This window comes from Trachurus trachurus (genome assembly GCF_905171665.1).
Source record: "Trachurus trachurus genome assembly, chromosome: 9".
Taxonomy (NCBI): domain Eukaryota; kingdom Metazoa; phylum Chordata; class Actinopteri; order Carangiformes; family Carangidae; genus Trachurus; species Trachurus trachurus.
The window spans coordinates 24895077-24920428 of NC_139895.1; the positions used below are offsets into that span (position 1 = coordinate 24895077).

Sequence of the window (25352 nt, forward strand, 5' to 3'; positions counted from 1 at the left end):
GGTTCGTGTTACTCACTTGTTTTTTACTTTTTCTTGTTTGTCACAAGTGCCTCTTGTGCGTGGGGAATGTTAAAATCAGGTTACAGCAGAATACAGTTCAGTTGGACAAAATTGTGAGTTCCACCTCTCAGAAGCCGAGTTTGTGCTGCTTGTGGTGGTGGCGGCAACATTGAGTCAGATGGGCTACTTTGTGGAAGACATAGCCAATACAAATTCCCCTCTCAGCGGATTCCCTCTCTCTCCTTTCCCATCCCCTCTTTATCCTCTCACACCCAGTGTTGCGTTTTGTGGAAACTTTGCTTCCTCTCTCTAATAATAAATAATAATTATATGAAGTATAAAATAAAGTATGGTTTTGACCTTACACAATATTGTATCTTACCCTGTGAACTGTCTTGAGAATATGTATTATGAATTGGTGATATACAAATAAAACTGAACAATAATAATAATTGGTTTGATACTATTTAGAGTTAAAATTATTTATAAGAAGCTGTGTTCATAACATTCTCTGTGTTGGTAACTTTCAAAGTCAAAAAAGATAGACTACATCTGCTTAAAAAATCAAGACTCTGTTGGTATAAGCATGTTTTTGTGATTTTTGAGAGTTTTGAATGTACCAGCAGAGTTCTAAGTTAAAAGTCAAGCAGGAAACAAGACTACACAAAGAGATTTCTCCAATCTCTCTACTGTGTTCTTTAATAGGGATTTTCTGTTCCCAAAAGGAGACCTGCTCCATCATTATGCAGTGCACAGCGGTATTTTATACTGCTATTTCAAGGCTGTGCTTTATTTCCAAGCATAGCTCGGTATCCACAGACCAGAACTGGGCCACTGTCCTTCAGTGCCTAAATCAAATCGGCCCTGGCCCTCCATGCCAAGGGCTCCCTTTGATAGAAACTCTTGCCTACTTTCTATTTATCAACAAAATGCAGAGAGATTTTAAACAGGTTTACTCTTTATCCAGCTTGATACGCCCTTTCAGTGATTAATTTTTTAGCAGAATATCACACAAAGGGCAAATCTGTTCTTGCAGTTTGGAGTCTGGATTCTAGTGAGCCAACATGAATCAGTGGTTTTGCACAATTACTGCAAACAGGTCTTGGCAGGTCACTTCGCTTGAGGAGATTATCGACTGGTGTCTCTACAAAGACCTTCCAGAAAAGTCGGTATAAAACAGACCAGGTTTCCTGATCCTTTTTTTTTTTTTTTTTATCTTGAAAGACCGTAAATTATGAATCAGAATGACAAGTTGTGCATCAGCATCAGTATTTTTTTTTCTTTGAATTTTTCCTATTGGTTCACACATGTACATCACCATCAAGTGTAAAGCTATTGTATCTATCAGTATAAATCTACATTTAATACAAAAAATAACATATAATCACCTCACTTCAGTATTTGTATGAGAAAATGGTTTCTTCACTTCAAGGAACCAAAGAACTATCTGCTGATTCTGCAGTTCCTCTCAGGTCATTCAACTAACTCCTGTTTTGATTCATTCTCTCTGCTCCCCTCAGCTTCTTATACGGCATCTGTTTTCAGGCACTGTAGCCTACTCAACCTGCCGAGCACCAAATGGCACACAGACAAAGTAAGCATCTAGCCAGTGAACATAGTGGAGTGTCTAGTTACTAGAGCCAGATGTTTCCGTCCGTTCTGAGTTGCAGAGCTAAGGAGAGTGAAGATTAGAGATTTGCCAGCTGTATTGCCTTGCCAGTATTGCTCTGAACCAGCAGTTTGCCAACAAGTTTACAAAAAGGCAGCCTTAATGTGAGTGGTATTCGCAGATTGTTTCCCCTGTCCCATAGTGACCAGTAATCATTCGTTGCAGGTTCAAGACACACTTCATATAGACTATAGACAGATATAGACTGTCAACCTGAGATAGATTAAAAGGAGATATTGGTCCCAGTTGTGTCACGTATGCAGGGCCGCATGATCTGATATCACCAAGTAATTAACAGCCCAGGAGCGCTGTTATAACCAACCGGTTGGGTTTAGTCCTGGGCTGTTGTTTACTTGGTGATATCAGATCGTGCAGGGGAGAAAGGTGATGATAATTCTAGGGGCCCAGCTCCCAGTAGGGCCCACAAAAAACCCCAGTAGTCTAATCTTTGTTTGACTGATATATTCTGCATAGGGCCCTGACTAATACTCATAGTAATGCTGCATTAGCATCAAAACAAAGTAGGCTAAATAAAAAATGATAATACATACGTAGTCTTAGAAAGAAAAGTGGAAAAGTCAAGGGGCCCACTTTAGTATTCTTTCAGGGGGCCCAGAATTCCTAGCAACGGCCCTGCACGTATGAAGTCCTTGAACAGGATCTGATATTGAGTTAAATCTCATTTATATCCATTGAGTTTCAATCAAACATTTGTATCTGGCAAGATTTCAGTCATTTTAACTCATTTGTTTTAATCAAAGCTATTTTGACACGGTCATGCCTTGGTGAAGTCTTGTTGCGAAACTTTGTGGTGCTTTTGTGAGTGCTATAACGCTTACCGGTATTTGCTTTCTTGTCAAGGCTTAGATGAAATCTAACTCTGAGCTTAACTTCAGAGTGGAGACAAGGGGATATAATTCACTTGACTCTGTTGAAAGTTCAAAAACATTTTAGCTCACTTGTTTAACCTTGACACAACTGTAAAAACCACAATTCAGTGTGTATGTGCTGCATCCTTGCCGAGGTGCTAGTAAGGTGTAATTTTGAAATTCTTCTTCTTCAGTCTTTAAGCTAAATTGAGCTACGCTAATGCCCTGGTGCTAAATTAAATAAGTAGGCTAGACATAGCAGTGACAATGATCTTCTGATGAGACTCTCAGTGAGAAAGTCAATAGGCATGTTTTCCAAAATTTCAACGCCACCACCAGTTGAACACCATCACACTCATGATGAATCAAAGCATCGTAGCCAGATTTCACTTGCCCGGAGGGGATTTTTTGAACATGTTTGAACACAGAGAATCAGCATCAAGAATACTTAAAACAATTCCTTACAACAGGAAACAACATTAACATTTTCAAGTTTCTGCAAGGTGGCTGTGGTGATAATGTGATCATTGTAAAATTCACATTTAGCTGGAAAAAATCACTCATGGTTTAAAAGCTGATCAGACATAATGTGATGGATACACAATCTATGGTTTATTGGCTGAAACAGTGTCTTCTACGGGGCTGAAGCAACCAGCACACACCTACATTGTGACTGCAAACACATGTTTTGTGTCTCTGCCACCATGCTGCCTAAGGCTCCAGTGGAATTCTGCCATTAGATCAGTTTTGTAACAGTGTTTCAGCAGGTTTTTTGTCCTCTCTATTCTTGAAGTCTGTAGAATATGGCTCCAAATGTGACAGGTATAGGACATGTATGTAATTATGTCATTGCAGTAAACTGCATCATCATTGACCTTTATTTAACCAGGCAAAAGTTCTAAGAAAGCATTCTTATTTAGGCAATGGCCTGGTAGGAGGCCAAAGACCTCCTAAGGGGCAAAAGGGTGAGGGGGAGCACAAAAGACAACTCTATAAATATAGACAGTTAAAAGCACACATAAGCAACAGCGACATATAAACATAGTGACAACTGGTTTGACATACAACATGGAAATGTGACATGAACATAGCTTGCGGTTAGTGTTGATTGTGTGCATACATATAATTCTCATGTGTGGGCCGAACTGCTGAAGAAATCTCTGCCAATGTCAAAAAGAGTTATTGAGTAAATAGCACAAGAACAGGCTGCTTGTTTCAGCAGGCCCCCTGCTTTACAAGAAAAACAGAAGAGTAAGATTATAATAATGACAGTGCAAAGGCGTATAAGCTTCTAACATTACATCTTGTGGCAAAGGGAAGATGGTCTTAAAAACACATACCCTTGGTGTCAAAACAGAACAATGTAATGCCCTCAAAAGAACATCTCACATACCAAGTATATTCCCATTTGCAGGATTTGGTGTTGAGTATACCTGAAAAATCTCATTTATATCCCTTGGCCTTGTGCATGCTTGAGTCTCATGAAAATATTTGCACCTGGTCAGCACAGTATAACACACTTTAACTGCCACCTCTCCAACACACTGGTGGAGAGGTGGGAAAAATTTACCCTCTAACTTTCTTTTTTTGTTAACTACAATGTTTGCGAAATAAAGAAAGAAAGAAAGAAAGAAAGAAAGAAAGAAAGAAAGAAAGAAAGAAAGAAAGAAAGAAAGAAAGAAAGAAAGAAAGAAAGAAAGAAAGTTTCTATTTAGAAGGTGTATCGTCCTGCTAAGTTCAAACAACTTTCACCCTATGTTTTACAGCGCAATAAAATGTATCTCACACAGTTGTATACTGTCTGGTTCAGACTGGGATGCTAATGGCCTGTTTTCTTATACACAGTATGAAACACCTGAGGGAAGAGCTGGTACACATGTGCAGGCCATGTGTGATAACAGCAGAATCTACTGTGAAGCTGTAAAGCCACAGTGAATCCAAATAACAGACAGCTAACATCAAGTCCAACACAGCACTTTTGAGGTCTGTGGTGAGGTACTAACTCTACTACACTTATGGGCCAACCTGTAGTGCATCTACTCAGAAAGTGAATAGACCCTCGATATCACCACCTATGATAACATTGACAGACAGACAGACAGACAGACAGACAGACAGACAGACAGACACACATACACATACACATACACATACACATACACATACACAAGGCAAATTGAGTTTCCTCTTCTATGGATGGATTATTTTGCAGCCATTGTAACATTTTTTCTTTTTTTTTTTTTTTTACTTTTTTGCCAATGAAGCCAAAATATCTCAAAATGTGTTCAGCATTTTTCTTAATACACCAGTTGGAGTTGGATATCTACAACTGCCATTACTCTTGAATGAAATGCAACTGTAGTAAAACTGGACAGGTGTAAATACACAACGTTGCCATGCTTTGAGCTTGGAGTGTTTATCAAAATTAAGCATGAAACTAAATTTTTAAAAGTTACGATTTTTGACATCAACAATAAAGAAGCTGGTGTTTTTATATAATTTCCTGAGTATCAATCATTGATTGTTGGCAAAAACAAGTGCTCACAAGATGTTTGCATGACTGTTTTGGGAATCAAACTGAGGAGTGTCCATTGAGCTTTGCTGAGAAGGAAATAGAGGATGCCCATAAATCCAATGCCCTAAGAACACATCTGTTTATTGTTGCTTCTGTTCCTTCCTCTTGTCGCCTCTTCCATTTCATCTAAGTCCTCAGTAGCTACTGAAATGCTTTTCACACCACTTCACATTACAGGGAATTTTTTTTCTTTACTGTTTATCATTGGGTGATTGGTATTTATTTAGGAGACACAATCTACTTCTCTGACTGGTCATATGAAGGTCAAGGTGGCCTCAGGAATTCATCTGCTACCACAGTCATACCATGTGGTATGACTATGCTTAGGGATGAGCAGGATATTACTGTGGTTACTTTTCCAGTCAGGAGACTCTTAACCCAGCAGCAATATATCCTGGTGATTGAGGGATACTTTGGAAGGATTGGGGGAAAAAGTCTATAGTCTAGAGCAACCATAAGCAATATAAGCCAGCATATTCAACACTATAAAGTCTTAAAATTGATCAGCAAAACTACATTACTTTTTTAATATACAATGCCAGTGCTTTGATGATAATCTCTGTTTATTATATATTCTGCAAAATGTTTTATGTGCCAAGCTCATTTTTCAACTAGTTATACTTAATTTCATACACCTGTATATAATCATATGTCACTTCATCAATGGTCCATGTAAAAAAAAGAAGCAAAAAACATTGTTTCACAAATGCTTCATTACAATAATTTGTAAATGACCTGACCCTACGAAGCCCTTTTAGGGAGTGTAAAACCAGACATATGATCTGCCAGGTATTGAGAGTGCTGAGTCAGTCACTCTGTCACACCTCTTATTCATACAGAGGTCACTCCCATCTCCTTTCTCTGCCTCACCTGTGAAAAGACGTGTCTGTGCATATGCAGCACAGCCTGTCAGTGCTTGGACAGTGGCACATTCTGTTGTTTTGGCTCTGACAACAGATGTGAGAGGAAACAATGACAATCTGGTCAAACTGTTGACTAAACTTAAAGAGCACTGACTAACTACACGACCACTGTACAGCCCAGTGATGTGCAGGAGGAACATGGCCAGGTTGTTATTCCTATTACTAACCACATCATGTATATGCAATAGGCCTTAAATCATAGAGCTGACATTCAGCTCTTATTCCCTCCGAGTCTTTTTTTCATTGCTGGAGTTTGGAGTCCAGACGTGAAAGAACTTTCTAAATATGTACTGTACTGTTGTTGTGTGTGTCTGACAACTCCACCACAAGAAGTACATGTGGTAAAAACACAGGTCCAATCAAACACAAATACTGAACAATTATTGTGACATTAAATAACAATTCCTTCTCAGAGAAGAAGGAAAACTGTAAATAACTTTTTTTTTCTTGTCTGGCATGTGGATGTGGTTTGGAAGGGTGTAGGATGCCATGTCATTTTTGGGGTGCTGTGTTCTGTTCTGTAAACGTTGTGCCCTCTCATTAGTATAAACATTACCAGCAGGGGAGACAGGGTGTCAGCTCTAGGCTTGGTGTTACTCTTTAGAGAAAAAAAATTCAAAAATGTCAATTAAAACCCTATACAACAGAGCCCAAAGTACTAACTGCAAAACACACTTTAGGCAGAGCATACGTTTTAAATGTAGGGTTATGTTCTCTCAATCTGGGCAGAGTGAGATTCAAAAACACAAAAACTGGTCATCATTGTTAAAATAAAGGAAGGGATCAAATTAACCTGCCCAACAACAGACTTATTTCCACCCTCACCCCCGGCCCCTACTCTAAAAAACCCATAAAAGTTGTAAACATACTCCTCCAGCTGGGAAGTTTCCATGCCACAAGGAAATACCATGTTCTCTGGAACCATCACCATCAGCTGCATATTGATAAAAACATGTAACGTTTATGCCATTTTATTAGGTAGTAGATAGTTTTAGAAAAACTTTAAGTAAAACCCCCCCCAAAAAACGAAGACTTAAAGAGAACCACATTAGCACACAGAAAAAGAAAAACCACCAATGATAGTGGACAAAAGAGTGTCTGAACTATCGAAACTGGTGCTGCAACAATCAACCATATCATGAGTTTAATTCATCTACAGCTCAAAAATTGCCAAAACAAACTTAATCTGCAAAAGAAGACAGTGCAATGCAGTTGGCAGCTCCAGAAAAACCAACAAGTGGCCCGAGAGTGGAGTGTTGTTTTTTGTTTATTACAACTACTGTTTACAAGGTAAATAATTAAATGCTCAAGTCTACAGTATATGAACAATCAAGCAACAATTTTAATGAATACAAGTTAATGTATGGTCAGTATCAAAGCAAAGGACATCATAAAATGAAAAGTACAGAATTTTACAGAGCCAGATGACTAACAGTCCCTGTTTAAACTACATTAAAACTTTCTTTGGAAAAACAAAAACAAAAACTTTGTTAAGATCTGCACTTAATCCTGAATTATGTTATGAAAATAACTTTCACCAAAAAAGAGTGTCTTGCAAAACAACATAGTAACGTATATTGCAACACAACCGTAGTTATACTTTCACATAATAGCCCACTAATCCTAATATTAAGGGTCGAGTTTCAGGAGCTAAGGGTGTGCCTTGCTGTGTTGTTAGAAATATCTTGTAATGAAAGATTAGTGCAGTGTCAATGATTTCTTCTGGACCATTTAAATTCATAAGCATTAAGCAAATACCATGGGATCTGAAACCACGTTTCTCTTCACTTTCCCTTTGCTTTGTGGGAAGAGACACGTGACCCCACAGCGCAGTACTATTGTTCGACATCAAACTCAAACTACATGATCAGACCTTCATATAGTTTAGGCCATGTCAAACAAAGGTTAGTTTGTAAAGCACTTATCTAACTTAAGGCTTTTGCTATTGGTTGCTCTTAAATGGTACTTAAGGTAGGTCTACAAACATTCGATGAATGCTTACAGATTTGTTTTACTGTCTTTTCATCCAGAAAGCAATTCTTCAGATGTCCTACGCCAGAGGTCAGGACTCAGTGAGCATACTTGAAAACTTACAGTTACGTATGTTTTTTATTCTGGCAGCTTTAAACAGCTTTTATCTTCTCCTGGCGGCTAAGCCACACAAAAACTGTCTGATAATTTGCCATGAACATTTTATGAAATAGTCCAGTGTACACCAACAGCAGTTTGTGTAGTACCTTTTGATGCCAACAGATCTTTTTTTTCCGCTTACAACAGACTTGCCTTCAGACTCTTTCAGGAGATAACATGTATACGACTTCTTAGGAAACCAAGCCCGTTTGCATGTTCAAACACAAACAGCATCACTTTCAGGCCTCATATAATGGGGTTACAGTGCCATCCTTCCACTCAATCAGGATTTCTCCTCGTTGTAAAGTGGGAGAGGAGTGTGGGAGGCGCATGGCATGCTCTGTCAGCGGGGCCCTTTCACTTGGCACTGGGGACCCAGGAACACTCACCTCTGGCTTCACAGTGTACGACTTCAAAACACAAACCACCTTCTTCCTCCTGGCACAGCAAGACAGAAAAATACAAAATGTGGGTGGGCATACTGTATCACTTTGAAATATTTTGCTCAATATTTCTCCGATTTTTCTCCCAAGATAAAGTTGTTGTGTCTTCATTCACCTATGTTCTATATTTTCAGGTTGAGTTTCATACATTACTTTTTTTTTTTGTTCAAAATACTTCAATTCAATTTTTAAAACACATTTCTTATTGGTTAGGGTTATTGGTATCCAATGTGCAGTGCTCTCTCCACTTGGCCAATTATTCTCAAATGTCACAAATGTTGTCAAATGGCCAACCCAAAATACTAGATACCAAAATGATCACTTACACCCGATGTCTTATAAATATGAATCATAAAAATAAAATGTCAGCTTTCATGTGTGTTATCTCTGTGGTAAGGCACTTACCTGTTGTTGTAAACACTGAGGATAAGAATAACAGTTCCCAGTACCAGAGCCAAAGAGCTTAGTACCAGCATGGTTATCTTCCAGCCCATCCCTACAAACACAATTACAATGACTATGTACATGTACACATGCATAAACAGACCAAGATAATTATGTTATGTTACTTTCCAAACATCACACATCCACTACAAACATTGCTCCAATTTTCTTTCATATACCTCCACCTAGTGGTGTAAAAGCGTTTTTTTTTTTTTTTTACAGTATTGGTACTCATCGAACTGGTCATACAGAGGATGCATTCAGTGTTTCTTTCCTATTGATTACAGTTTACTAAACTTACCATAGTCCATACTGAAGAAAATCATGGTGGGATCTGCTGGGGATTTGGTGCTCAAGGGTGAAAGACTCCCATCTATTACAGGATACGTTTCTGTGCCCTTGGCATCCATTAAACCTTCAACTGTAAGAAAAAACAAAATGTGTCAACCAGATGTGGTGCCCAAAATTGAACATCATCGATTTGATTTATTCAACCTCTTTGGAAGCCGCAAAATCACATGTTAGAACCTCTGAAACAATGAATCAGCTTCCATATCCATTCCACTTTACAAATAACAGTGATGCTGCCTTGTGGAGTGTCTGGCTGTCTTCCAGATAGATGAACAATTAAGTTAGACTCTCAGTCTGAAAGCAGGCATGTTGTGATCTGTGTGCAGATACATAATGCAACTGAGATCAGGCAACTCACATGGATTTTTTAAATTTTCGATTTATAAAGTAAACACTCTTAACAGAGCACCCCAGTCACAATGCATGGGAAGAAGGATATCCTGTAATGGCCCCATGTGGATACATGTTTTCTTTCTTGTTTTGTTTTGTTTTGTTTTGTTTTTGTCTATTTGCATTAGTCTTCATAGGGTGTAAACTGTTTACAGATTGATGCACTGTTAGTGTTTCAGCCGACTATTCAATACTATTCCTTTCCGTGTTTGTGACCTTTACCAACAGTCCCTGCACTAGGCAGAGGGTGTGGTGGTGGTGTGTGTGTGTGTGTGTGTGTGTGTGTGGGTGTGTGTGTGTGTGTTTGTGGGGGGGGGGGGGGGGGGGGGTAATGGATATACAGCGACAGTACATGAAGGGGAAAGAAAGATGAAAAACAGGTAGTGCAACTAATGATGCATTCAAAGAAATCAAAACATTCAAGCTCAAGTTTTGAGGATCAGCTGCTCAATAGCAACCTTTTCAACATATTGGAAAATGACAACATTAATTATCATTTTCAAGAAGTGTATATTTACTTGTTCACAGGTATGTTGGTTTAGATTTAGCTTGTCAAGTAAAGCTGCCATGAACATTGATGTCTGTCTATACACACATAAGCAGAGTGTGTTTTGAAAAAAAAAGTCTCTGTTTGCAAATTCAACAAAACTACCCCAGCCCCTCTCCCCTAGAAACAACCTAGAAATAAGATAATGTATTCTTATGTAAAAAAGCAGTCCCACTGCACTTGCATGATCTGATACCACTGGCTGACTCAAAAGAAGGGAAACAAACAAAAATGTGGTTTAAAAAATTCTTTGCAATACCAGTGTTAACTGTAACATTAGTGGTAAATGCAATTAAAAATTAAAAAGGGGTTAGTTATGCTACTGGTTGAAACTTTAAGGGAATGTGTGTTACGTTTTGTTAATAGTGTCAACTATTAAGATCACCCAGTAGACTACAGCTAGTGAGATAGGTCCTTACATGGTTCAGCCTGTCTGTGTAAATCAGAGACAGCAGGGTCCAATGATTTTCCCAGATAGTGGTGTGACTGGTCTTGGTGTTGGTTATGTTTGCTATCTCTTCCATTGCACAAAGTCTGGTTTTCAAGCGTCCGCCACCTGCTGCCCTATTTGTAAAGGGTGGGAGCAGAAGGAGATCTACAGTAGGCTATACATTTCCCCCCTACTTTGCAGATACATTTTAAATAATTGAATGTCACATGGAAAGGGACCAGTTCCATAACAGCATTACCTGCTTCTGTTCCTGTGATAGGAAGACCAGAGTGGATTCTGGTGTGGCACTGAGGTGGAGTCCTCTTCCTATCAAGGTGAGGTGGCCTTTCTTGGAACAGGACCAGGACTGGCTGCTTGCCGGTGTAGTCTCGTCACTTTCAGCCGTAAAGATGCAGGGCTGCAGGTGGACACCTTCATACTGTTCTCCTGGTGCAGTCAGACATTCCCCAGTGTGATGACTGCTGAGAGCCTGGCTCTGTGGGAGCCAGCTCCATTCCTGTACAGATGAATATGGGCTACATTCCCCCAGGGACACTCTACCCCCCAAGATCCCTTCTTGCACCTGCAGACATTTTCCTATCAGCTTGTTTCGGACCTTGAAGCTTGATACTTCTGTGAAGGACATAAACAAAAGAGGCTTTGTCCAAACTTAGTTGAGGTAAATACTGTAACTCAATTTGGGACAAATTCATAAAAGTCCAAATATTACATAATGCTGTGTGACACATACTCTTTCTCACCTGAGCAAATGCAACTATTGAACCTAACTTTAACAAATAGACCACTCAGAATGATCTAGGCTACTGGTTTGTTTACCATATGCGACTAGCAGAGACATCAGTGGACTGGAGGACAAGAGAACCATACGTCTCAGATACGAAGCCAATTTTAGTTTTTCCTTTATCCTTATCAAACCTGTAAATGCTGCTTCTATGTTTAATATCTAGATCGGCATCAGGTCTACAACTGAAGCAGCATGGCCATTAGGCTAAACAACTTTTGGCTGATTAACCAAAAGTCAATCTGAGAGCGAAAGAGACAGCGAAGCTAAACACTTTATATGCTACTTACAGCAACATAAGGCTAAATAAATCGATTCACGTATGTAAGTTGGACTTGTAGCCTACGTTTCGACAACTTCAATACAACCAATGCAACAACGTGGAAAGCTAACGTCATTGTTGTCCTTAACTACTGAAACCACACAAGAACACTCATATTTGCTTGCTCCTTAAAGTCTCTGGGAACGAGGTAAATGTTTGTCTTACTTAAAATGATGACAAGGAGCAGGCAGAGCCACAGCAGCTTTCTCCCCATGGCGATGGCGATGACAGGCACAGATAGTGGTGGACTCTCTATTAGCAACAGCAACTAGTGCAAGTGAAGTGGGCGGGTTTGGAGCTCCCTGCAACCTCCCTCTGTGCATCCATCACATGGATGGATGAATAGAGAGGCACGCATTCCTTCTGTAAAACTCTTCAAAGGGGAAATGTAGTGTTGCCAAAGTGCGGACTGTCTTTAAAATGCTTTGTAATTTCCTGAATATTGCACCAGTGTCTTTTAAAGGTGATTAAAAAGTTCCACTCTTGCCCGTTTCTGCTCACTTGCAAGGACAGCAGGTTTTCCTTGTGTAGGGGCTTTGGACAATCCCCATTGGATGCTGTTTTCACTGTGTTCATTTTGTACTGCTTTGCAATAATATCCTGCAACTTTCTTTCATTGCTCTGTAAAATGATGTTTTTCTAAAATAATTAATATAGCCTACTGTAACTTATGCACATTCTTGTTTACCACCATGGCAGGAAAGGAGGTAAATGTGTTTACTACCAGTGTGCTAGAACTCCATGGACTACCAATTAGATTTGAAGATCATAAATCTGTTATCAGGAGAAAACAGTGTTCCAAGCTGAATAGGATTGCTCACTCGTTACTGTGAGGAATGGGACAGGCTTTTGGGGCCTGCAGTCACATGATGTTTTTCTCCATCATGATTCACCACAAAGAATGTGGAGGGCCTTGATCAAAATAAATATTTTTTTGTGGAAATAGGGTAATTTAAACTGTGTTTGCAAAATGGTTGCTATTTTTACAGTTACTCTCTGTACAACATCTGAGGTTTCGTTTACCAATCTAAACCAAGTCCGTTGGTCCCCACATGTGCATAGGAGAAAACTAGTTAAGTTTGAGCTCATAAAATAATTTGTTGTGCATGAATAGCCTAAGTAAACATCAGTAATTTGAAACAATTGAAACAATTGCTTTGTCATGCCCACATATAGGGAAGTGGTAGCACATCATAAAAACCTTTGTTTCCTCCCTGGTTGTGTAATCCCCCAAAGTCTGAATACTAAGACACAGTCTGAGTGAAATAGGCTAATGTATAATTACAAAATGTGGAGTTGTCATATAGTTAAAGGTTGACTATGTAGAATAACCAGAACAACAACAGAAAAAGAATTCCAGCAGTCGATTGCCAGACCGTTGCTAGGTAAAACGGGCCGTTGCTAGGGACTCCGCTCTGATCAGAGGACAGACAGGAGGAGAACTAAGCAGGATATTTACCTTATGTTTCATTTTTACCGTCATTAACAGCATAATAAATGACTTGTAGCTTGTTACAGGGACAGTGGAGGCTCTCTGCCTTCCACACCGCTGCTGCTCAGAGCCTCCGCGGTCACTGCTCTCGTCAAGTTGGAAAAAAAAAAAAAAAGGAGCTCCGTGGCACCGAAAGTCCGCGACGATAAACGTGTTTATGACAGATAAGACTACACAAATACACCCATCCTAACAAGTATATGATAATCCATTGATCCACCGATTGATTATTAAAAAGGCTTGGTTGGAAACAAACGCATACGACCGGGAGGAGGCAGGAAAACAGCGGAGAACTGAGCCACATGTCGGCTACAGGCAGGTACGAATGTAAACAGAACGTTGACAGAAAGTCAGTTGTCGAGCCCGTCAAAAAAATTAAAAATAATAATTCAGACTAAAAAAAATGTTTTTATGGAAAAGCAATACTTTCATTCTGTACCCCTCTAAAGGTCCCATGGATGTATTATTTTTGAAAAAATATAGCTTTTAATAAATATTCTACATATTCAACCTTTAAGCAATATAGGAGAATCAAGGCCAAAGTAACAAACAAAAGAATTTAGCTCCTCAAACTGAGAAGCTGAACAAGAGAAAAAACAAAACAAAACAAACAGTAACTTCCAAATGTAAATAAAAGAAAACAGTGCAAAATAAAATGGTGGTCCATTCTGACAAACTAGTGCTATTTACAAAAAGATATCTTTCTTTTCCAATTTCCAAGATCACTGACAACATCAAGGGCATAAGGCCCAACAATTGCATTTCAAAAGACAAGATGTTGCAAATGAACACAGGAAAAACCTTGAACAGCGCTTAGGAAATACAGCCAAGGTTTCCCAATAAAATAACATAAATAGGGGGCATATGTCCCAACACACACACACAATCTGGACAATTGAAACATTACTCCACATAAAGCATGACTTACAAGAATGATAAAAAGTTGAGCAAATACAGAATACAGTTTGATTTATAAACAGCAAATATTTCCCTGCATTAAAATCATCATCATCATCATCGTCATCATCGTCATCATCATCATCATCATCATCATCCTATTTCAACCCTTTTTTGCCTGTGTTCTTTCTGAAGTCTCAGATTTCATGATCTGTGCCACTGCCGACAGTGTCAGGGTTAATGTGTGATGGAGGTCCTTCTCCCTGTTGAAGCTGAAGTGGAGCAGCAGGAGCTTGATCCGGCACTGATGATGATGGGAAAGTTGCAGCTGGAAACCCGTATGGAGGAGGCTGTTGTGCCCACTGATTATTTATTATTGCAGGCGGAGCGGGATAGGGCGCAGGGTATCCATACCCACCTGAACCTGGGGGTAATGGATTAGGTCCAACGGGGAAAGTAGGGGCAGGGAAGTCGCTGGAACTTGGGCCCCCAGCAGCCCCTGCAGGAAAGAGCCCAACGACCTCTTCACCCTGAAAGTTATAGCCAGCAGGAATGATGACCACTGGAAACAGGACCTCTGGATCAGTGGCAAAGCTGATGTCCAAGTATACCTGGGAAATGGAAACACACATTGTTGAGAGGTTGTATCTGTCTGCAGCTTATGTTTTACAAAAACAAAACATGATTTTTGTTTGTACTTTAGTTCATATCATAACTGGATTAGGCACTGTGCTCTGTGATCTTTTTCATTTTCTAATGATTGTAGAAGTTTGTAATTAAAGACATGATTTGTCTGTGCTACAATGACCAAAACACAAATAGCTGTAAAATTAACAATTCATTAATTCTTGAGTTGACATAAAATAATTTTAAAACTACTGCATACCTTGACATAATGACGATTTGAGAGGATGTCACAATTATCAATCAAGTAAAAGACGTCATCAGGAATCTTCAGTTGGCAGGTCACAGTTTCGTCTGGTTTTGCTGAAGCATTCCCCACACATTTGCACAGACATTTGTCGGTAGAGGTACTGGAGCCAGCAGCACGGAAGACTGTTATCTGATGTAAACTGAATTTGGGCTTCACAGATTTGGATGATGGGTTAAGGATGTTGGCAACAACAGACACAGTGTCACCTATTAAAAAGAGACCATACATATATAAATGTAAGATGTATAAATAAATAAATGTTTATATACCAGTTTTACACTGTATGATAAAGCATGTAAACAGCATTAATAACCTTTGTCTTGGTATGCCTATATGGTAACTGTGCTAACATTAATATATGAACACCTTCAATTTGACTTAGCAATGAAACAATGTACAAATAAAGTAAGTTTACATTAAGTAAACAGATGCAAAAGTGACTTTACCTGGAAAGTAAACTCCTTTGTTAACATAAGCAGACATTCTGACCTGTCCTTTAGAAAAGAGTCCAATCTCTTTCTTCACTGATTGAGGCTGTGGACACTAGAGCAAATGATTAAAAAAAGAAACATAATTTTTTATCAAAGGCATGGAGAAAATACAGTCATCTCACTATCAACATCTGTAACTGTCCAGGTGAAAAGGTTAACTTCTACTTCTTCAATATACAGTAGTTTACAGCATATAATTCCCACATCACTGTACTTCCTCTCAACTGCAACTTCACTATATCTACTATCATATAGCACCGAGATGTGAAGCCTTAATGAAACTTTGTTCTGATTGTGTAAATCTGTTTTTTTTTCACCTTTCCCTCAAACTTCCTTTCTTCCACTTTTAGCCAACCACATCTTAAACATCATCATCTGCTCTATTTATCTTTGTGAAGATATTTTATGTGTAGCCTACATTTTATTCTTTTATCTTCAACAGCACACCGAGCCATGAAAAACCACATATTGCTGTGCATTCTTTTTGTAGGGTTTGAAGTTGAACAAATATGACATTAATAGGCTATTTAATATTTTTCAGTAGCAACAAGCCACTTTAACTATTATAAATCAAAACATTTACTGTCATTGTGAACATGATGGAACTACTGTAGTAGGCTAAAATCTGTAACCTGTAGCCGTAGCATCCCACTTACCATTGTTTCCTCTTGCTGCACTAAGGACTTTGACACAAAACGCAGGGTCTTGGTCTCCCAAGAGGGAAGCCGCCAGCTCCTGGACATCTTGGCTTCAAGGGTGTAAGCAATGTTTCCAAAATCCCCTTTAAAGGATGACGGCATTCCTCTGTCAAACGGAACCACAATTTCAGCAGTTTGTAAAATCAGACACTGACATACCCTATGTTGCCTTCAGATGTTGGAAGTTGACCCTTACTCGTCTGGGAATTTCATCTTGAACTGTAAGTCATGGACCCCTGGGGGGAGCACAGTGCCTGCAAGAGAAGCGTGATTAAATTACTGGCGACGTGACACGCTGGTGTGGATGCTGCAGCATTAATGGGCAATTACATCCATAATCATATTACTAAAATAATACATGTAAGTTAAGACAAAAAAAATCACAGCGGCTGTAGCATACCGTTCTCATTTTCCGCGACTAAGCACTCTGTGACTTTGAAGTATTTCCTGTGAGCAGAGTAGGTCATCGACTGGTCACCTATCTTCTCGCTCCAACTGACGCGCGCCTCACCTTTGAGTTTCACGATGAGACTCTTCACTTTTGTCTCTTTCGCCAAAGTCATAGTGACTCGGCCCGACACAGTATCTCCTTCAGAAAAGGTGTCATTTTCGTTAAGCGCTTCATAGGTCACGTCGAACTGCTTTACCCGAAACATCCCTCACCTGCTCACCTGTCACCTGTTGCTTCTCAGCAGCATAAAGGCAGGCGGGGGCTTTTAAACGGCCCGATAGTTCCGCTTGCACTCCGTATGTTTCCAGCATTGCCTCACGTGAAGAAGATACAAACGTTATTACAACACCATTTACAGAAACACATGTAATAAGGTCACAGGGAACCAAGTCTGTGAGTAAACCACGGGCTGTTCAGGTTTACACCACATCATAGGTTAACCCTTACATAGCCTACTGTTCGGGTCAAATTTGACCCGTTTTGACATTTGACAGCAGAAAAAATACCCTAAACATCATTCTTTTAGGCTGAAATTTTATGACTTTTCCTAAAGTGACCCAAAATACACAAAAATGAAAATATTTTTAAATTGTATACTTTTGAACAGGTGCTACAATTTTTTATACACTGAGGCTGTTTCGGGTCAAATTTGACCCGTATCTGTTTAGATGGATTTTAGATCCACCAGTGTGGCTCAAATCAAGGAAAATTGTGGTTTTAGGGAATCTTGAAACTGTGGAACTGTACAGGCCATGTTTGTGTGTATAATTTATGGGACAGTGGTGACAGAAACAGAGTTCAAGGGGGACTTAGACACTGTCACGAGAACTGCCTGTGTTCCCACCACATTTGCCCAGGTTCCCACAGAGACAGACACCTGCTGGTCTTTGAGGGGGCATGGGGGAACCTCGAAATAGTGAAATAGTAAAACAGCATAGTAGTGATCATACAGTATGGTGCACAAATGGAACAGAGGTCATCTGAGGTCAAGGGGTGCCTGACACAGACACGAGATCTGCACCTGCAAGCACCTGCACCTGCAATGTAATAAAATAATATATAAAGTAACAAATTTGAATCAATTTGCGTTGGGAGGGTGGTGGTGGGGGGTCATGACATAGAGGTTCCTGAGCTGCCATTTCAGTGACTGACATCATGGCAGCAAGACTTGGTACAACAGGCCCTTTATCTGATCTTCCAAAAGGAGGAGGTTGATAGTGATTTGGTGGAGGATGTGTCAGAGCAGCAAGACAATGCCAAATAAAACCATATTAGCTATATATAAAGCAGGGAGAGTGCATTTTTTTTTATAATAAGCATTTTATTATTTAATGTTTTTGTGTTCTAAGTGGTAAATGTTGAATTAATATTGATAATTATGATTTCTTATGATATAGCATCTACCTTATAACATATAGCACCTAATGGTCACAATGGTTAAACATGGTCATATTATGAATTCCAACAGTTCCACAATGTTCATGCCATTTTAAAATTCAATGAAATATCTTTAAATCATTTTGGCTTTTATGTGTTTATGTCTTATGTAGAACAGGATGTAATACTGTGTAATAGTAGAAGTTTTTCTCCAAAAACGAGTGTTGTAAAACTTAAAAAATGCACTCTCCCTGCTCTCTGAATTTTTTTTTTTAACACTTAATCATACATTAATTTATGTGTCATAGGCTATTTAAACATTCTAAATAGATCTGTAGTTTAAAATTCAATATAGACACTTACTATGAGGGAATTCTTGGTCTGGGTCAAAATTGACCCGAACCATACTGTGAAGGTATCAAATTTAAACAGTATGTAAGGGTTAAGGGAGTGTTTAATATTTCCCGGGGCACCACATCCTCCCAAGTCACGTGCACACACAAGGCTGCACAATTAATCAAAATGTAGCAAACTACAAATTAAATCAACAAACAAGAAAAACCCAATACTGTCTAAGATAGGTGCAATAAAAACAGCACACGGAATTAGGCTAGTCCAAACAAACAAAACAATAACATAATCACAAAGCAGAGGAACACAGTCAACATCTTTCTTCTTCTTTTACACATAACTTTAAGAACAACACCAAACAACTAAACATTTTCAGTTTTTAGCTATTGTAACTTGGTTTGGTTTTAACTTTTAGGCTACCACAGCAAAATAAAACATAGGCTATGTCTACAACTTGCAGCTCCCTCTTTCTGTCACTCAGTCACTAACCTCTCCCTTTCCTGATTATTAATCTTCATCTATGAATTGCAAAAAAATAAAGAATAAATATATAAACAGGTCAAAAGTTCTGCAGCAACAGGAATAACCACAGAATTGTGTCAATCAGTGGAGACAGTTGTTTGGAAAATGGGATAGAATGAGTGAACACACAACATTTCCATACTTTAATAATTTTTTATTTACTTTGGTTACCCTAATGTACGGATAAAAACATTAATTGTACAGGCATTGCTCTGTGTGAGATTATGTCAATTGCTAGGCTTTGTTAAGGAACGTGATTATCAAATTACATTACATAATTAAATGTACTAACATCATTACATTTCAAATGACTTATTTAAAAAGGAACAGCAAACATCAAACCTAAAGTTTAATGCTAAGAGCTGTATACCTTGCAGTAGGCTATGAGTACAGAAGTACAGGAGTTAGTATAACAAAGTGTTCCCACAAACACTGAGGGATTCCCAGAGAGACTCAACCTGACAGTTCTTTATATAAAGAAACACTGGCAGTTTGTATAACAACAAATCAGGTTTGCAAAGTAATGTTACTAATGATAGAAGCTGCTGTCTCTAAACTGAAAGGAATATAAACTAAATAGAAAATATGTATTTGGCTTCTTAGTTGACTGACAAAAATATGTTTTGTAAAGGTTTTCCTGCCACCTGCCACCCTTAAGAATTGTTTATTGAGTAGTTACTAACTTTAAGGCAGAACAATTGATCAGCAGGGTACTTGATTTCAACAAGGCACATAAGAGACACAGTGTATCCTGATATCTGAGGTTGGAGTAAGTAGCTGGACAGAACTACTTACTAACCTGACAAGTGACCAGAAAACAAATGGCACATAATGTGAAAGTCTTGTTTTGTACATAATAGTTCACATGCAAAGAGTAAATACTTCACTTAATCATGTTTTCATTTTAAATTCACACTTTAAATGTTACCGCACCAGTGGCCTGACAGAGGCGACCTGATTTTGCATTGTTTACTTTGTTAACTACTGTTTTGCATAAGAATTGTGAGGAGCATCCGGGAAAAGGACGGAGTATGCTGGGGGAGGTTCATCCGATTGAGACAAGAAGTCTGTGTTCATCATTGGTGCAGAAGGCAGTGTACTGTATGCAGGAGCAGCTGGGGATATGTCAAATGGTGCAGGAGCGGATGGATGGATCTCAGGGGCAAATTGGGGTGGATGAAATGCTGGAGCAGAAGGCGGAGGATGAACCACAGGATTTGATGAGGAGGATGCAAATGGAGATCGATACGGAGAAGCATGCTGTGGCACTGGGATGCTGTAGCCCCCGCTCATGGCTACTGGCTCACCCCGGTACACATCTGTTGGTGTTGGAACACCGTAGGTTGAGGGGTAACCTGGGTATAAAAGACCTGGTAGTGAATTCCTTTGAGCTGCTGGGTATCTGTAACTTCCTGAATGTGGGGATGACGGACAAGAACGCATGGACGTCGCTGGTGGAATGAAGTCACTGTTACTTGGGCCCCCTGAAGCCCCATAGCAGCTGCGAGGAGCTAAGTCAGGAGGAAGAATGACCACTGGGAACTTGACCTTTGGATCGAAAGCAAAGCTGATGTCCAGATACACCTGAAAAATATTGTGTGATGTTTACTCGAACATCTAACAGTCACAGCAACAAACTTTTATTGACATTTATGGGTTAGCAGAGTTTAACATCATTGAAAAAAATAGTAATGTTAATAACCTGCTGTCACTATGCTTTATCATAAATCATACCTTTAGATAGTATTCCACTGAGATAATGTCACAGTTCTTGATTGTCTGTGTCTGACCGTGAGGAATCTTTAATGCACAGTGGATGGTCTTCTCCGTGTAGGGATGAAGACATTTGTCAACCATCTTGTGGACATTGCTGCTTAGGTTCTTGGTACTGCCCCTGGCACGAAACACCACGTCCCGGACTAAAGTGAATTTAGGGGTCATCTCACTGGATGAGGAATTGTTGATTTTTGCAACAATTGCCATTGTATCACCTATGAAGAAAACAACAATGTTTTGACATTCATTTTCATTTATTGATCCCATACTAGTATTATATAAAGATGTTTATGATCCCTATGAAGTACACCATACTAATGTTACCTAAATGGTGCTGAAATGCTAAACCCCACATTTTTTATGACTAGAAGCATTACATTTCTGTCAGGTGTTTTTTTAATTGTTTCAACAGACCCTTCCTTATCAAGAGGGCATGTTCCTGGCACACATTTTAGCCTGCCAAGAGCACAGTTTTAACAATTACCATTAATGCTAAGTCAGGTACAATAAAGTATGACACAGTAGAAATGTAAACCAGCAGTGCAGATCAGACATTTTAATGAAATGAACCTGTTTATTAGGTTAACATCAAAAGAATTTCAAATTGGCAAAAGACAACATTTTAGACAATTAATGAACGATAATGTAAAAAGTATCAGTGCATGTTTTTAAAAATAGTTTGCTGGTTTGCAAATTGATGGCTGTGGCAGCCATTACACTATAAAAATGTTTTTCAGTGTCGGCCTTTAAAAGAAGCTCTTCTTCCAGGACTTGATCATGTCATGTTTGAATAGGAGTTATACTACCTGGTGCATAAGCTCTTCTGTCAACACTGACTTCCATCTTTACATGTCCTTTTGTGAAAACCCCCATTGATTTGTCTGTTGAACAAACTTGACGTGACTAGAATACAATGAACAGGAAAAACAATTAATTTTGATTCACTTCCATTTTTAAGACCATAAAGTGCACGATTTAATGGTAGAGTCTGTTCCTAAAACAAAGTTATACAAAAGTTATCCTGCTTAATCATCACCTATGGGCTACTCATGTGTGGTGGTGACTGTGTCTGCTCTCTGCCTTTATTTTGATCTATATCTATTTTCATGCTCTGGTGTAATTGAGTATTTCTGGGCGGGGAGTTGGGGTGTTTTTCCCAGCCAATGACAGAGTGCAGGTGAAGTTGTGTGTGCAGCAGTGTTGGCTTGTATAAAAACTACCACCAAGACAGCTCAACACCATAAAGCTGGAAGGAACAGCGGATATGCACTTACCAGCAAAGAAAAGGAAATACATACTCCTACTCATCACGACATAGCCCTGGAGGTTCCTGTTGCCGGTGACAACCTGGTATGGGCCCGACGCTCCAGCACTTCACTCGTACTTTATTTCCTTTTCTTTGGTGGTAGTAGCATATATTAAAACGAGAACTTTGAAGGCTGAAGTGGAGAGGGGTTCCATGTGAACAGCAGTAGAACATGGGTCAGTCTTGACAACTGCTGTCAGGGACAGGGGGCATGCACAGTTGAGCCCGAGAAGAGGGGCCCAGTTTGAATGTTGTGTTAACACACTGCAACAAGCAAACCTACAGACTCTACCTTTAAGTGTTTCAGTCAAACAACAGGGCAAGATACCCAGCAAGGACCACAGGTGAATACCACTGCAAAATCCTTTGACTGCCACCACCTACTGTACCATATATCATTGTAAGCAGTTTCTGCTGGCACTAACATAGTTTCTACAGAGGAAAGAGTGTCTGTGACAAAAAATTAACAACTGACCATGTGAATTTTCCGAAGTAATTGGGATTTTTTTCATGGAATTTCATCAGTTCAAATTCAAATCCAAATTTTTATAGTCCTTTTACACAGAAGGCATTGTGCCATAACAGGAAACACATTTTCAGTTACAATTACCGATTGCTGTGTTGCAATTAAGTCTTCAAGGAAACCAAACCAGCAGGTGAAAATGTGCAATCACTTGACCTGGGAATTGTCAAGATCAAATGGAATGTAGCCATAACCTCCATTACTGTTGTGACGGTGGCACAGGTGATGAATCTGGACATGAAACCCAAACTCCTGTGTAGCTAGTAGGACGGCAGGTTGAAGTGAATGTGTGATACAGACACTTTTCAATTTCAATAGCGTGTTTATCTTCTCTGAAACAATCCTTCAATGGATCAAAACTTGAAATTCACACTATAAAATATCATCTCTATGCAAAAAAAAAGCATATTCTCTGTCAGCTGACATATCAGGGACGTGTGTAAGTGTGGTTAAGTATTCACGTACCATCAGAGACTGAAGATTTGGAATGGCCTTGGAGACAAATTGTAAAACCTTTTCCAGTGTGCGGCACATCTTCCAACTCCTGGACAGCACAACTTCCAGCTTGTAAATAATGGTTCCATGAGGCCCTGTGAAGGATGGTGGCATGCTTCTGTATTGGAGAACCAGCAGATAACATCAAATCAAAAAGTCAAGTAACAGTTATCAGGTTAGCATATTTGGTCCTGTACGCTCAAACTAGTTTAATTATGAAAGTACATTATGGTTTGAGAAATTGAGTTACTGTACTTACCCTGGTGGAATATTGAGGCTAAATTTAAAGACATGGGTCCCTTGGTTAATGATGGTGTCTGTAAAGGAAATAATGTTTGTGTTAGTAATGAGAGAAGTCTTCCACTATTACTAGCTACCCCTTATCTACTGTAAATAGTATTGACGGCAGTGGTAGAAAGGATAATGTGCTTTTATTCAAATTTTATTTTAATATGCTTTCATTGTAAGTTTTGCTTTTTAATAGACTAATACCTCATCTGTCACACTTCATTACAATATTGTATAGGCCTATTCTATTCACTACCTTCATGTGACAGCTGTAATTAAATTATAAATCAATTTGAACTTCTATGAAACAAAATGAAACAAACACATACAAACAAAAATTACTTGTGTTTCAAATGTGAGAATCAACTTGTATCTCTTTTAAGGCCTATGGCAATATAGGCTACAGTGGGCCTATGGCCAAAATCCTGCGCTAGATAGCCTAATACTGGACAGAAATAAAATATGAAAATACAATAGGCTATAAACTTTATTTGTCCTTGACAGAGCCTTGGGTACGGGTGCTGCCACAGCTGCGTAAACGACCACATGCACTTACATAGTAGGAAGTAGGCTATTACATAAGACAGTAGGCTCCTACACACTACATGTAGTGTAGCCTAAGTGACAAATCTTGAATATGACATAGCCGTAATGTTGTTGACTAGATCATGCAAAACATGCACAAGCAGCTGATGTAGAAGGCCTTTGTGGGTTGTATGGCATGCATGACTAACAACGATCAATACCGCCTACCTCCGGAGTCCACTGGGACAAGAGACTGCTTCTGTTTGAAGTATCTCCTGTTTGCACTGTAGGTATGAGTCTTATCGCCGCTCTTTTGCGACCAACGAACATTTGCGTCCCCTTTGGCTTTAACATAAAAACTCTGAACTGAAATTTCCTTGACTAAGTCCAGTGTTACACTCCCAGATAGAGTGTCCCCCTCCGAAAACGTCCCGCTTTCATTCAGCGCGTCCAAAGTCATCGTAAAGCTTTTAATGGAAGGCATTGTCGTAACCTCGAGACTGTAGGCCTACCGGTCAAAGATTAAAAACAAACGCGAAGATATATCCTCAAATCTTTGACGTTTTCGCTATGTGCTATTCTGGTAAGACAGCACCCATGTTGGCTGTTTCACCTCGGGTAAAGATAGATCGGGTGGTGGGACAAGACACGCCCTACCGGGGTCTGTGCACAGACCTCTGCTGCCATCCAATGTACAAAGGAGAGAATGGGATTGAGGAGAAAATTAGCGGCTGTAAAGCAAAACCAGTGCAAAAGCCCTTTGCAGTAATTCCAAGAGTAGCTAGTTCTTGCATGGAAAAGTAGCCTACTGTAAATTATAAAAGTCTACTGCATGTGGTGAATGCACATTGTATGTCTTATAAAACTACCAAACAAACAACAAAATTACAACCTTTGTATAGGCTACAGTATACAACTTTTATTCTGAAGGTTAATGCCTTGGGGGGTGTCAAAAAAAAAAGTCAGAACAGGTTGTTGTGACTGGTGTAAAGTAGGGCCTATTGAACAGAATTATGCAAATAGGGTAGCAATATACAGACCCATCAAAAGAGCCAGAAACTGGGCGCACGGTTTACATCCCAGAATATAAAGTGGCAGTTAAGGAGAGACAACAGATCATGCATCAGCACAGTTGAACTCCTGGCAATCACGCTTGCGCTGAGGTGGTTAAGGGGAGACAGCAGGGCTAATGCACTCATTGCATTGGATAGCTGGGCAGCCCTAAATAGTATTAAGACCATGAAATCATGCAGACTAGATCTAATCATGGAGATCCACAACTGTTATACAGCCTTCATATCAGGCGGAGGACGGTCTGTTTTCTGTGGGTT

At 39.4% G+C, this 25352-nt stretch overlaps 3 protein-coding genes across 4 annotated transcripts in view; all 3 read right to left on the reverse strand.

Moving 5' to 3' along the window:
- Positions 1-25352, reverse strand: part of rhobtb4 (Rho related BTB domain containing 4) — a 539043-nt gene that overhangs the window by 88325 nt on the left and 425366 nt on the right. The gene's annotated exons all lie outside the window — the stretch shown is intronic.
- On the reverse strand, positions 14181-17085 carry LOC310990959 (arrestin domain-containing protein 3-like). Its single transcript, XM_083978527.1, has 6 exons — positions 16808-17085; positions 16604-16661; positions 16366-16513; positions 15665-15761; positions 15171-15424; positions 14181-14895 (listed from the first exon to the last, which is right to left on the reverse strand). Exons 1-6 carry the CDS (start codon positions 17061-17063, stop codon positions 14482-14484), a joined length of 1227 nt encoding a protein of 408 aa, XP_083834653.1. The 5' UTR covers positions 17064-17085; the 3' UTR covers positions 14181-14481.
- On the reverse strand, positions 19320-24626 carry LOC310990958 (arrestin domain-containing protein 3-like). Its single transcript, XM_083978526.1, has 6 exons — positions 24250-24626; positions 23468-23525; positions 23179-23326; positions 21691-21787; positions 20843-21099; positions 19320-20692 (listed from the first exon to the last, which is right to left on the reverse strand). Exons 1-6 carry the CDS (start codon positions 24503-24505, stop codon positions 20090-20092), a joined length of 1419 nt encoding a protein of 472 aa, XP_083834652.1. The 5' UTR covers positions 24506-24626; the 3' UTR covers positions 19320-20089.